Source organism: Acipenser ruthenus, chromosome 44 (assembly GCF_902713425.1).
Source record: "Acipenser ruthenus chromosome 44, fAciRut3.2 maternal haplotype, whole genome shotgun sequence".
NCBI classification, from domain to species: Eukaryota; Metazoa; Chordata; class Actinopteri; order Acipenseriformes; family Acipenseridae; genus Acipenser; species Acipenser ruthenus.
Window position 1 is genome coordinate 9716216 of NC_081232.1, and position 14067 is coordinate 9730282.

A 14067-nucleotide genomic window follows, 5' to 3' on the forward strand; every position below is an offset into this window, starting at 1 on the left:
ATTAGTATAAATGTCATTGTGTTCCTGTCTTTATATTCACGTTCTGACTGGCTGGCTTAAAGAAAGAACTGTGTTTTGGAGCTCTGGTTGTACGTCCATCTTTGCAACATCCTGCATCATTGCGTCTGTAAGCTGCTCATCCCTACAATACAACATACTAGCAATACAACATCGATAACACCTGACTCATAATAATAATAATAATATAATCAGAATTCATATTCCCTATCAACTCACTGGCCACTTATTATTATTATGTGTTTATTTAGCAGACACCTTTATCCAAGGCGACTTACAGAGACTAGGGTGTGTGAACTATGCATCAGCTGCAGAGTCACTTACAACTACGTCTCACCCGAAAGACGGAGCACAAGGAGGTGAAGTGACTTGCTCAGGGTCACACAATGAGTCAGTGGCTAAGGTAAGATTTGAATCGGGGACCTGCTGGTTACAAGCCTATTTCTTTAACCACTGGACCACACAGCCTCCAAGTTCTGGCTTGTTCATGCAATATAACAGCGATATCCAGTAACAGTCCAAAGCCCCTTTGACCATTGTTCCATCGTCCAGTTTCTGTGTTCTTGTGCATATTTTAGCCTTTTAGTCTCGTTCCCCTTTCTTAACAGAGGTATTCTTACTGCAACACATCCTTCAAGTCCTGATTTCAAGAATGGCCTTCTGCCAGTTCTGTTGTCAATTCAATGTTTGTCTTCTTTCTATTCCTTAAGGATATTATCTTCAGGTGTCGCTCGTCCTTATTAGACAGCTTTTTTGGGTCTTCCAGTCCTATCTCAATTACAGGTGATGTTTCTCTGTGCTTGTTGATTGTGCTTCGGATACCACACCTTGAAAATCGAGCGATGAGAGCGATTTCACTCAATGGGTTTCCTTCTTTATGCGAGTCAAGGTTGTTATAATAGCAGAAAACACTAGCGGAGGCTTTGAGGAAATTGTTGATGCTCATAATGCATCCGAGTACTAAAATGCCACATGTCTAAGACTTTTGCACAGCAGTGTATATATGAACACAATTTAGATATTTTTTTTTAAATCTTGTAATCAGATACTACAAAATGATATCGCAAAAGTCTACCAGAAGCCGGGCAGCAGTGTGGAGTAATGGTTAGGGCTCTGGACTCTTGACCGGAGGGTTGTGGGTTCAACCCCAGGTGGGGGACACTGCTGCTATACCCTTGAGCAAGGTACTTTACCTAGATTGCTCCAGTAAAAACCCAACTGTATAAATGGGTAATTGTATGTCAAAAAACAATAATGTGATATGTTGTAACAATTGTAAGTCGCCCTGGATAAGGGCGTCTGCTAAGAAATAAATAATAATAGCAGTACAGTAGTATGTCATGTTAGATTTCAAAATGTCACATTTTTCAATTATCAGTTTTTCATTACATATATGGGAAACTACAAAGTGGTATGTAATTGAATATGTTAACGTAACATTATTCAGCAGGTTTCATTCGACTTTATGAAGCAAAATTAGTTAATTCTATATAGAGGGGGATACCTGTGTCAGCAGTTTATACGCTGCTAAAAATATAGTTTTCCTATGAATTCAATATTAAGATGATCTCGGTATTCCTCACTGTGCTCAATATAGAACCGAGAAGCCATCGCACACTCGATAATGCGTTTACTGTGGAAGGGTCGATTTGCACATGGTTCAATACAGACTGTACGATTATTACGGGTTTATTGTTCTAGAATTGTGCTTGTACCGTTCCATAATGGGTCGACCCGTTTAGGAATTCTCATTTAGTTTTAGGGCTGGTCTTTCAAGGAAATCGTGTGGACAAAGCTTATAAGCAAACAACAGCAATACTATTGAACAAAAGTTATTGTATTTCTTGCTCTTATTGTATTACTTGTATTGTAACACTTGAAATGTATTTGCTTACGATTGTAAGTCGCCCTGGATAAGGGCGTCTGCTAAGAAATAAATAATAATAATAATAATAATAATAATAATAATAATAATAATAATAATAATAATAATAATAATAATAATTAAAGCTACAGAGCAAAATGTAATTCTATCAAATGTTAGTTCAGAGCACATTCTGTTCTTATTTCGCACACATTAAACGGTGTTGTGTCACATAGCTCTCTGCTTACCTTCCAGCTCCGTAGACAGGTCTGTCTTGTTAATGGTCTTTAATACCGATATCACGACCTCGCCAGCGCGGTTGTGGAAATGGCTGAATAACAAGCCAGCTACTTCTGCGTTGTTCCTCGCATCCTGAAGCTTCCCCGTGGAAATGTGTTGCTCATCGACTTTTGTTTTGCCCAGTTCGTCCTTGAACCTTTTCAGCCCATTGCTGTCTAGTTTGTCTAGAGTACGCTGAATGTGACTCTGCAGTATATTCTCCATCTTCTGTGGTGTCCTGACGAGGGTTCAGCTGTTGTATGAAGTGAGAGGCAGGTCGCAGACAGACAGAGAACTGAACGCACAGCATGGGGATTATGGAGAGGGGGAAATAGAAGGGAACGAGGGGGGGAGAAGTAAGGAAAGGGGGAGAAGCAGAGGGAGAGGTGAGGGAAAGAGAAGACAGAGAGAAGGGGGGAGGTGGGGTGAGAAAGAGAGGGAGGTCGTGGAAGGAATGAAGAGAGTGAAAGGTAGAGGGAGAAAGAGAAAGATATTTAACATATTATTATTATTATTATTATTATTATTATTATTATTATTATTATTATTATTATTATTATTATTATTATTTATTTCTTAGCAGACGCCCTTATCCAGGGCGACTTACAATCGTAAGCAAATACATTTCAAGTGTTACAATAGAAGTAATACAATAGTACAAGAGTACATGCATTCCTCTTCTGTAATGTTACTAAAAACTGTTATTACAAAACCGCAGGCAGAGCAGCACACACTGAGTTAACTAAGTGGTTTTTATAACAGAAGTTTTGCAAGCATAGTATTAGTAATAAGTAGACGTTCACTTACCTTCTCCTTCAATAAGTGTGACACGACGAGAAAGAGCCTTCGTCTTATATAAGACCCGTGACATCATCGGCTGTCCTTTGGACGCGAGACAGGATTTTGTTTAAATATCAATGTCTTATTATTTTTGTTGAGGCATAATTCCTGCAGTGGCGTGATAACGACTCGCCCCAGCTTCAACCATATCTCCTGTAACCAGGGCTACTGTAAACGCTCACCGTAGCGTTTATCGATATAAGAACATAAGAAAGTTTTCAAACGAGAGGAGGCCCCATTCAGCCCATCTTGCTTGTTTGGTTGTTAGTAGCTTATTGATCCCAGAATCTCATCAAGCAGCTTCTTGAAGGATCCCAGGGTGTCAGCTTCAACAACATTACTGGGGAGTTGGTTCCAGACCCTCACGATTCTCTGTGTAAAAAAGTGCCTCCTATTTTCTGTTCTGAATGCCCCTTTATCTAATTTGTGACCCCTGGTCTTTGTTTCTTTTTTCAGGTCGAAAAAGTCCCTTCGGTTGACATTGTCTATACCTTTTAGGATTTTGAATGCTTGAATCAGATCGCCGCGTAGTCTTCTTTGTTCAAGACTGAATAGATTCAATTCTTTTAGCCTGTCTGCATACGACATGCCTTTTAAACCCGGGATAATTCTGGTTGCTCTTCTTTGCACTCTTTCTAGAGCAGCAATATCCTTTTTGTAGCGAGGTGAGCAGAACTGAACACAATATTCTAGGTGAGGTCTTACTAATGCATTGTAAAGTTTTAACATTACTTCCCTTGATTTAAATTCAACACTGCTCACAATATATCCGAGCATCTTGTTGGCCTTTTTTATAACTTCCCCACATTGTCTAGATGAAGACATTTCTGAGTCAACATAAACTCCTAGGTCTTTTTCATAGATTCCTTCTTCAAATTCAGTATCTCCCATATGGTATTTATAATGCACATTTTTATTGCCTGCGTGCAGCACCTTACACTTTTCTCTATTATATATATATATATATATATATATATATATATATATATATATATATATATATATATATATATATATATATATATATGTGTGTGTGTGTGTGTGTGTGTGTTGCAACAATTGAATTGTTCTAAATCACAAATAAATAATCGGTATAAATAGATTTTTTGCTTCACAAGGAACTTCACAACAAAGTTTTCAGATAGCATTCATAAGCACCTATTTTACAGGTTTAGTGTGAAGCACTGTTTTAAAAATACGTTTCTTTCCCAGCTTAATTTTATTGGTGTACAGATTGAACAGTTTGTTTTGTATACAATTGATCGTTTTTACTGATTTAATTCAGAGACGTGCTTAGCCTTCATAGCTAACATTTGTATTGCGTTGCACAATTATTATTATTATTTTATTTTTTTAAATAACATTGTTAATAATAATAACAGCCCAGTACAGCTGCTGTTCCGGGACATTCAGTACAGCACTTTTGAAATGCTGCTGTTTAATTAGGTTATCAGATTTCTGGACTGAATTGAACAGAAATAGGACTGTTTCTGTTAAACAACCTGCGGGCAGCAATGTGGAGTAGTGGTTAGGGCTCGGGACTCTTGACCGGAGGGTCGTGGGTTCAATCCCAGGTGGGGGACACTGCTGCTGTACCCTTGAGCAAGGTACTTTACCTAGATTGCTCCAGTAAAACCCAACTGTATAAATGGGTGATTGTATGTGATATCTTGTAACAATTGTAAGTCGCCCTTGATAAGGGCGTCTGCTAAGAAATAAATAATAATAATCTGCACAGCGACACACAGTCTAGGGTTGCCAAGCTAAGGCAGGACATTTCTCAGAATATGTTTTCGGTTGGTCTGGCCCTGATAGCGCTTTGGGTGTGCACGGAGGTATCAGCGCATGAAAAGTGAATACAAATATGTTTTCTTCAATTCACCCTGAAGCAGTGAAAATAACTACATATAATATTACACAATCATAATTAAAAAAAAAAAAAAAAGTAACATATTTATCTATTATTATTAGTTTATTTAGCAGACACCTTTATCCAAGGCGACTTACAGAGACTAGGGTGTGTGAACTATGCATCAGCTGCAGAGTCACTTACAACTACGTCTCACCCGAAAGACGGAGCACAAGGAGGTTAAGTGACTTGCTCAGGGTCACACAGTGAGTCAGTGGCTGAGGTGGGATTTGAACCGGGGACCCCCTGGTTACAAGCCCTTTTCTTTAACCGCTGGACCACACAGCCTTTCTAAACCATTTTTAAAATGATGTTAGTCAAGACACAAGTGTGACTAACTTGGCTGGTGGCATCGCCCAGATAAAATTGTAAAAACTAAACATGGTCTAGGAAGGTAAAAATCATATTAAATATTAAACATATCCATATATTTATTATTATTATTATTATTATTATTATTATTATTATTATTATTATTATTATTATTATTATCCAAAGCGACTTACAGACACAAGGGGATGAACTTATGTTCTAACTATGTTATGTTCTAGCAGCAGTGTGGAGTAGTGGTCAGGGCTCTGGACTCTTGACCGGAGGGTCGTGGGTTCAATCCCCAGTGGGGGACACTGCTGCTGTACCCTTGAGCAAGGTACTTTACCTAGATTGCTCCAGTAAAAACCCAACTGTATAAATGGGTAATTGTATGTAAAAATAATATGATATCTGTATAATGTGAAATAATGTACAATGTGATATCTTGTAACAATTGTAAGTCGCCCTGGATAAGGGCGTCTGCTAAGAAATAAATAATAATAATAATAACTATGCATCACAACTGCTGCTGCAGAGTAACTTACAGGACCTCGTTTGTTTTACGTCTTGCTGAGTAGTATTTTACAGTGTGTTATGTTTTAGTATCTGCATGATGTTATAGAGTACTTGCTGAGCACACTGTTATAAGTTTTTTTTAACGTGAATACAATGGCAAAACCGGGATGATTTAATCACGTTACTGGTTTAGGCAGGGATACAAATTCAGGCTGAAAACTGTGTGGTAAAGCAACGCCTGGTAACCCAAATATGACACCTTATTTGACCAAAGTCATTGTATTTATCTTGCTCTTAATTGTATTATTACTTGTACTGTGATACTTGAAATGTATTTGCTTACGATTGTAAGTCGCCCTGGATAAGGGCGTCTGCTAAGAAATAAATAATAATAATAATAATAATAATAATAATAATAATAATAATAATAATAATCTTATAAAAATTACATTTTATATAGAATAATGAAAAATGATTTTAATAGTTATTTTAAAATATTGTCATTGTGAGACATTTCTACCGTGACATATGCTTTTCTCAACACAAAATAATGTTTCGAGACATAAAAGTATTTATTTTCTTATCGTTATTTTCTGTTGTCTGTATTTACAATATTTAAAGTATGTGCGTTCAAGCCAAGGCATTGAAATCGAGAATTGATTTTAAAAATCAATTTACCGCAATCCTGTTTAGTTATATGCTTTATACTCCAGGAAAGTTTCATAAAACAAACAAAAAAATAACAACAAAAGCATCGTTAACGCCTACAGATTTAAAACCAGAAAAACTACAGTTCCCATGAGCCTCTCTTGCAGCTTTTCTTCAGCCCCGAGTTTTCTCCACTGTGTCTTCCTAAAAAGTTCCAGATTCTTGTAGTCTTTGTACGAAACAAGAGTTTATTAAAATACTGATATATTCGTCTTTATAAAATGCAGGCAATTTTTTTTTTGTTTGATAAAACCAGTAATGTATTTCTTCAAAACCCCATTCTCTTGCCTCATATTAACATTATAACTGTCCTCCCTTTAAAGGAATGCCGACCATCTTTAAAATCCATTTAAAATGATCACTGGCCCCCAGCCCACATACACTAGTGGCCTGTATGGATTTTTTTTATATATAAAAAATATTATATATATATATATATATATATATATATATATATATATATATATATATATATATATATATATATATATCAAACTTCTGAAACAGACAGACAAAACACACATACAGTCGTTTCAGCGAATGTGTTTAATAACAGTGTTTTATTCAGTGTTTATTGCAACTCGATTCCAGTAGTTGATTAACAGTTTTCAATTAGTTAACCCGTGCAGTTAAATGGAGGGATACCGCACAAGCGCTCCACATCGTTCACAGTTCATCCATTGGATTATTTCACAGCATGCACACAAAAACTACACATCAAACCGTTTCAACATTACATTACAGTAGGCAGGGAATACTAAACATGATTTTATATGATATATATATTTTTTAGCACACACACACAGTATGACATATTTTAGTGTTGTGTTTTAATAGCTCTTTTTTTAAAGTGGTGGTATGCAATATCCAGCATGCCTCACGAGTCAGGGATCTCGTTAGTATTGCTTGTGTTTTGATGTAAAACGTCCTTTATTCAAATAGGAACGAATTCAGATTGATGCATGGCGCAGGTGGGTAGCTGCTGTAGTTCTGTGCAGGGTTTTATATCAGTGTTATACAGTGCGGTCCTGCCAGCATTGCCCTGGGTACAGCGAGGCTCTGCCCAGCACACAGCACTGTATAACACTGATATAAAACCCTGCACAGAACTACAGCAGCTACCCAACACAGAGGTGTCTATAGGAAGTTGTAATCTGGTGCGCTGGCATTGCATGCTGGCTGCTGGGCAGAGCCTCGCTGTGCTGTACTGTACTGTACCCAGGGCAATGCTGGCTGAATAATTAGTTTAACTAAATGCCTTTATATAGACACCTCTGTGTTGGGTAGCTGCTGTAGTTCTGTGCAGGGTTTTATATCAGTGTTATACAGTGCGGTCCTGCCAGCATTGCCCTGGGTACAGCGAGGCTCTGCCCAGCACACAGCAGGCAATGCCAGCGCACTGGATTACAGCTGTATATATCTATGCAGACACAGTAGTATTTGATATGTTTTCTATATCACAGTTTCATATCCGTATTGAAATTTGCTGGATTGCCTGTCCGTTGAGGCAACTGCTGACTTGACCATTTCCTCAGGCGAAATTCAGAGAACGATGGCCAGATTTTAAAAAAAATTATACTCGCACCAGTCTTTTATGTTTTTTTTTTAAATTATTATTTCTTCAGTCCGAGTCATTTCAGAAATCCGTTTTCAACGAGATGCAAGGAATACACAAAAGTGTGACCAGATTCCAAATCTTACCCGCCTTATTTATCAATTTCCCTCAGTCCAAGGCGTTCAGAAATTGGGCAATTTATCCACCAGTGACGCGAAATCTCTCTCCGTTCTCTCCAGCCAGTCTCTGCTCCCTTCGCACACCCAGTAACCCTTCACTTTCTGCTCGAAGATGGTGATGTTGCCGGGCAACGGCGCGTCGAGATCCGGCGGCGCCACGCCCATGTTGTCCATGACGGCTCTGATGTTTGCCAGCAGGTGGCAGGTTCGGTTCAGGGATGTCTCCAGCAGCGCGTGCAGGACCGCCGCGTTCGGGTTCAGCTCTTTCTGCTCCTCCTGCGTGTGACGCAGGTGATGGGAGAGCAGGAAGTGAGCGGTGAAGTTGTCCAGGAGGCGCTCTTCGTCCGTGAGCGAGTGCCACATTTCGGGGAGCGGTCTGGGTAGGTCGGGTTGGCTAGAAGGAGAAGGACGGAAGTCCGATTGGTTGAATGGATCTCCCTGGCATTTGAGCTGTACAAAGGAGGAGGAGAAAAAAAAAAAAAAAAAAAAAATCAGGAGGCATCGTTATGACCGGATATAAATAGTACAGAGGGAAGGGAATCAGACTCCTATTGCACAGCAGTGTCATCCATTCCAGGTTTTACTGCCAGCTTGATCAGCCCCCAGTGTGTCTAGATAACAAGCTCAGGTGTGTCTGATTATTAAACTCCTAGTGAAACCAGGACTGGACCACACCGCTGTGCAACGGGAGCCGTATTCCCATCCCTGGTATATACAGAATGGTACAGAAGAAATGGCAGTAGTTTAATACTGTTTTAAAAAACAGTGTAATACCTAGATGTCATTATGTTAGCAAATGCAGCATTAGGATCACAGTAAACAGTATGGAACTGCAGCCTTCATTCAACACCCATTTCACAGACACTACTCTGGTCAATGAGATTCCTGGTTAAATTTATTTATTGGTTGGACGGTCCCCCCCCGCGTCCCCCCCCCCGTCTCCCTTCCCTTTATTCTGTAAATGTGGAGTTCTTTCTTACATATTCCTTCAGCAGATCCTGGGAGTGGCTGAGCAGCAGTTTGGAAAGGTTGTGCGTCTGTCGGATGACGTGATCATTGTCCGGGTTGTGGAGGGAGCACTGGATGGGCGCTTTTTTGGCTGTGGGGGGGGGGGGGGCGGGGGTGGGGGAGTGGGGAGAGGGGAGGTGATCACATGGTTAGGGATTTAACATGTATAACTTCAACTTTCATTTTATGATTTTGTTTTACATTAATTGTAGCGAACAAAATAAATCCACCAGCAACCTTACCCATTGTGCACGTCTATCACCCACACGGGTCTCAAATGTGCAGTCTTGAAAGAAACCCATCTTACAGCAAACATGTGTTTTCATCTTAAAACATGACATCTGCTACCACACTAGGTTACAGAAATGTAAAAGCATGACTCGCAAACAGATCTCTTTACCTAGAGTACTATTCGATAACACGTTCTAGAACCGCCATTTCTTCCACACTGCAGGACTGAAACCTATAGAAATCAATGGATGGACTAACTTGTTAGTTACAAGTACTTTGAGTTTGTATGATGGTGTTGTGTTGATAAAGCATAGGGAAGCATTGCAAGCATTGTAAAGCACAGAGAGGTGTGGTAAAGCATAGGGAAGCATTGCAAAGCACAGAGAGGTGTGGTAAAGCATAGGGAAGCATTGCAAAGCACAGAGAGGTCTGGTAAAGCATAGGGAAGCATTGTAAAGCACAGAGAGGTCTGGTAAAGCATAGGGAAGCATTGTAAAGCACAGAGAGGTGTGGTAAAGCATAGGGAAGCATTGTAAAGCACAGAGAGGTCTGGTAAAGCATAGGGAAGCATTGTAAAGCACAGAGAGGTCTGGTAAAGCATAGGGAAGCATTGTAAAGCACAGAGAGGTCTGGTAAAGCATAGGGAAGCATTGTAAAGCACAGAGAGGTCTGGTAAAGCATAGGGAAGCATTGTAAAGCACAGAGAGGTCTGGTAAAGCATAGGGAAGCATTGTAAAGCACAGAGAGGTGTGGTAAAGCATAGGGAAGCATTGTAAAGCACAGAGAGGTCTGGTAAAGCACAGAGAGGTCTGGTAAAGCATAGGGAAGCATTGTAAAGCACAGAGAGGTGTGGTACAGCATAGGGAAGCATTGTAAAGCACAGAGAGGTCTGGTAAAGCATAGGGAAGCATTGTAAAGCACAGAAAGGTCTGGTAAAGCATATTAAATATGGCAAACCATAGTAAACTATGGTAAATGCATGTTAAACTACAGGAAAACTACAAAATTACAGTGGCAAACATATGTGGGACAACATAAGTGAAACATGAAAAGGGATGACCACACATGGAAAAACAAAAGTAGTTGTGCAGCGTCTCGTATGCACCAGTCTCTGAATCACCTTCCCAGCTCCACCTGTTCATCTATCCCACCCTCCCCCGGCATTCTTTCTGAAGAGTTCCTGTAATCATCGCGCCGTCTCCCACAACCCCCGCAACAGAAGACACCTCTGTGCACAGAAACTGTCCTGAGGGCATCAGATGATTGTTAATGGTTAGGTTTACGGCTAGGGTTAGGTTTTAGGGCTGGGGTTAGGGTGAGCGTGGGTTGATTTTGTAGAGTTGCCTAGCTCGGGAAATCAAAGGTGGGAGTGCCCACCTTTCGCAAACACCCTAGAATCATCTGGTGCCCTCAGTACACTTTCTAGCGAATACTCCTTTACACTCCCCACAGCCTCGCTTCAAAGTCAAGAACGCAGGAATAATTACTGGAGGAAATTGCAAACGCGACTGTAGTTTGCACAGGGCTCGTCTCTGTGTACATTTTGTGCAAACAAGACGACAGATTTTCTCATTTACAAGTAAAACAAATTGCGATGGATTATCTATCGTGCTGGATTACAGAGGTACTGTAAAATATACTGTACCCCCCCAAAAAAAAGAGTTTCATTTGAGAAACTAGTCGAACACTTTAAAAATCTCTATTGCAGTACATGCAGCAGAAGTCTTGTCCAGGTATACCCAGTGGATTCAAGTGTGGTGTTCATTTTAAATTTGACTAACCCCACCCCCACCACATTATGTGAAGGCATTTACTGTAGATGTACCGTCCCCCGGGGGATTGTAGAGGATTGGAGCAGGTCATTCATTTCAGTAGGGAGTCGATCAGGACCTATAAAAATCTTGAGATTTTGAGAGAGGTTGAAACCCGCTGCGCTCCGGTATATCACAACACGCTGATGTCACGCAATACTGCCGTACTGAATCACATGTAGGTAAACTGTTACGGTTCATTCAAAGTTCGGCAACCTTTTTATTAGTACATTTTTGGTTTTTTTAACTGTATAGCATGTATTATGAATATTAAAGTATTATTGATTTTCTTGTTGTTACTGCATCTTGTAAAGCGCTTTGTGATGGTGCTCCACTATGAAAGGCGCTATATAAAATAAAGATTGATTCTCTTTTTTTTAAATAAAACATTCCGAGGTGTATTGCTACTGCGCTGATGTTAGGGTATCAGATTCTTTCAGCTCAAGAATGCGTGTTGGCAGAGGCGTGCCCAGCGATCATCTTGAACTCCGGATAAACTCTCCCCCAGAATGACACGCACAAGTATTAAAGCATTAGCTGTAATTCGTGGTGCGTAATAGTGTGTATTGTGAAGGACGCGTATATAATTAACTTCAATTATAAACTTTCAGAAATAAACAGCGGTTCTAAAAGCCTATTGTCAGCGACCTTCTACGTTTTTTTTTTTCTCGCTAAGTAACATCGCTTATCGCTTGGATAACCCGAGATTTCCCACACAGAGCGCGTTCAAAAACACGCTGTCAAATCTCTAACTGGAACACAATAGCAGCGGCAGTAGAGCAAACGTCAGTCCACACAAAAGCCATTACAAAGTCATCCTCCATTATTGTTTATTAGTAATATGTTCCAACGACAGCACCCCCTTTCGATGTTATTCTCTTTAAAATGTTTATATATTGTAAAGCACAGAGAGGTGCGGTAAAGCATAGGGAAGCATTGTAAAGCACAGAGAGGTGCGGTAAAGCATAGGGAAGCATTGTAAAGCACAGAGAGGTGCGGTAAAGCATAGGGAAGCATTGTAAAGCACAGAGAGGTCTGGTAAAGCATAGGGAAGCATTGTAAAGCACAGAGAGGTCTGGTAAAGCATAGGGAAGCATTGTAAAGCACAGAGAGGTGTGGTAAAGCATAGGGAAGCATTGTAAAGCACAGAGAGGTGCGGTAAAGCATAGGGAAGCATTGTAAAGCACAGAGAGGTGTGGTAAAGCATAGGGAAGCATTGTAAAGCACAGAGAGGTCTGGTAAAGCATAGGGAAGCATTGTAAAGCACAGAGAGGTCTGGTAAAGCATAGGGAAGCATTGTAAAGCACAGAGAGGTCTGGTAAAGCATAGGGAAGCATTGTAAAGCACAGAGAAGTATGGCAAAGCACAGGGAAGCATTGTAAAGCACGGAGAGGTCTGGTAAAGCACAGGGAAGCATTGTAAAGCACAGAGAGGTGTGGTAAAGCATAGGGAAGCATTGTAAAGCACACAGAGGTCTGGTAAAGCATAGGGAAGCATTGTAAAGCACAGAGAGGTCTGGTAAAGCATAGGGAAGCATTGTAAAGCACAGAGAGGTCTGGTAAAGCATAGGGAAGCATTGTAAAGCACAGAGAGGTCTGGTAAAGCACAGGGAAGCATTGTAAAGCACAGAGAGGTCTGGTAAAGCATAGGGAAGCATTGTAAAGCACAGAGAGGTCTGGTAAAGCATAGGGAAGCATTGTAAAGCACAGAGAGGTCTGGTAAAGCATAGGGAAGCATTGTAAACACACCGAGCAGATTTATCATCGTAACATTTTTATAAGCTTGTTTATTTAAACCTCACCAAGAATGTTACAGGTAGCTCACCTCCATTTAAAACAGAAATTATTCTTCTTAGTGAAAGCATCAGAATCTACATATTTACCGAGACTCCCGTCTGTCTGTCAGGATCATTCTTTCATCGACACTTCTATACAATGGAACACCCCACATCGTTCATATAAATCGCCATGTTGAGCCTACGAACGACTTTACTGGTCTGTGCTAGCAAGAGGCGCATTTAAAATAACCGATCGACGTTTAAACCCAGATCTTACATGCAAACACAGAAAGAAAATATTTAGAATGTTTTTTTCCCCTAGTGTGTGGATCATAGCCTGCGTTTAGCTACACATATCAAACGCATGTTCTCTCCAAATAAAACCGATACACAACGAGTAGATTATTTTTAGTACCTGCGTCAGCTAAGAATTAGGCGAATGCGGTGGATTACGTTTGTATAATATTAGCCCACAAGCTATTTAAACTTCGATAGGAATCCACAAGCCTAGCCAAAGGAAAGGAAACACAATATAACGCTGTAACTTCGCTATCAGTTTCACATACCTCTTATCACTTCCATGACCGTCAGTCGTACTTTTGTATATTGACTTGTGAAATAAAAACGAAGCCTCAGCCTGCCGCTGTCTGTCCTATCCGTCCGGACGGCGCGCGTATTCGGATCTTTTTAACTTCCAAACTTAACACACCTCCCTCCTCAAACTCCCGTACCTCCTCCCGGTACTGCGTCGACCAGCGCCATCCAAGCGCCGGACATCGAGACGCCCCCACCCCCGTTTCCGCCAATAGCACACCGTCTGAAAACGTATTCAGACAAGACGAGAGGCCGGCTTTACCGAATCCATTCATTAACCGTTCATTATTTGTGGGTAAACTACTCCACCGTGCTTCCCTACGCTTTAACTTTCACTGTGCTTTATCGCACTTTGCTGTGCTTTTACTATGATAAGCATTCATTTAGTTTACCCTGGTTTTTAATATGCAGTAAAAAAATAAATGAGAACTAATATTCGTCATGAAAAAATATCCCCGTATTCAAA

The 14067-nt window shown here is 40.3% G+C and overlaps 1 protein-coding gene across 2 annotated transcripts; it reads right to left on the reverse strand.

The window, feature by feature from the left end:
* Positions 1 to 6987: 6987 nt before the first annotated feature.
* On the reverse strand, positions 6988 to 13843 carry LOC117399020 (cardiotrophin-1-like). Of its 2 annotated transcripts, none has more exons than XM_033998119.3 (3): positions 13574 to 13843; positions 9161 to 9279; positions 6988 to 8630 (listed from the first exon to the last, which is right to left on the reverse strand). In XM_033998119.3, the coding sequence occupies exons 1-3, from the start codon at positions 13587 to 13589 to the stop codon at positions 8184 to 8186; spliced, it is 582 nt and encodes a 193-aa protein (XP_033854010.2). In that variant the 5' UTR covers positions 13590 to 13843; the 3' UTR covers positions 6988 to 8183. The 2 variants fall into 2 exon arrangements, with proteins under 2 accessions (XP_033854010.2, XP_058868538.1); XM_059012555.1 differs by lacking the exon at positions 13574 to 13843 and adding an exon at positions 13055 to 13472.
* Between the last annotated feature and the right edge of the window lie 224 nt (positions 13844 to 14067).

Coding starts and splice junctions, on each gene's coding strand:
- LOC117399020 (XM_059012555.1), bottom strand. CDS start 13,094: ATGCTTTCACTAAGAAGAATAATTTCTGTTTTAAATGGAG. Junction 9,280..13,054: donor AATTTCTGTTTTAAATGGAG/GTGAGCTACCTG, acceptor CCCCCCCCACAG/CCAAAAAAGCGCCCATCCAG. Junction 8,631..9,160: donor AGGATCTGCTGAAGGAATAT/GTAAGAAAGAAC, acceptor TCCTTTGTACAG/CTCAAATGCCAGGGAGATCC.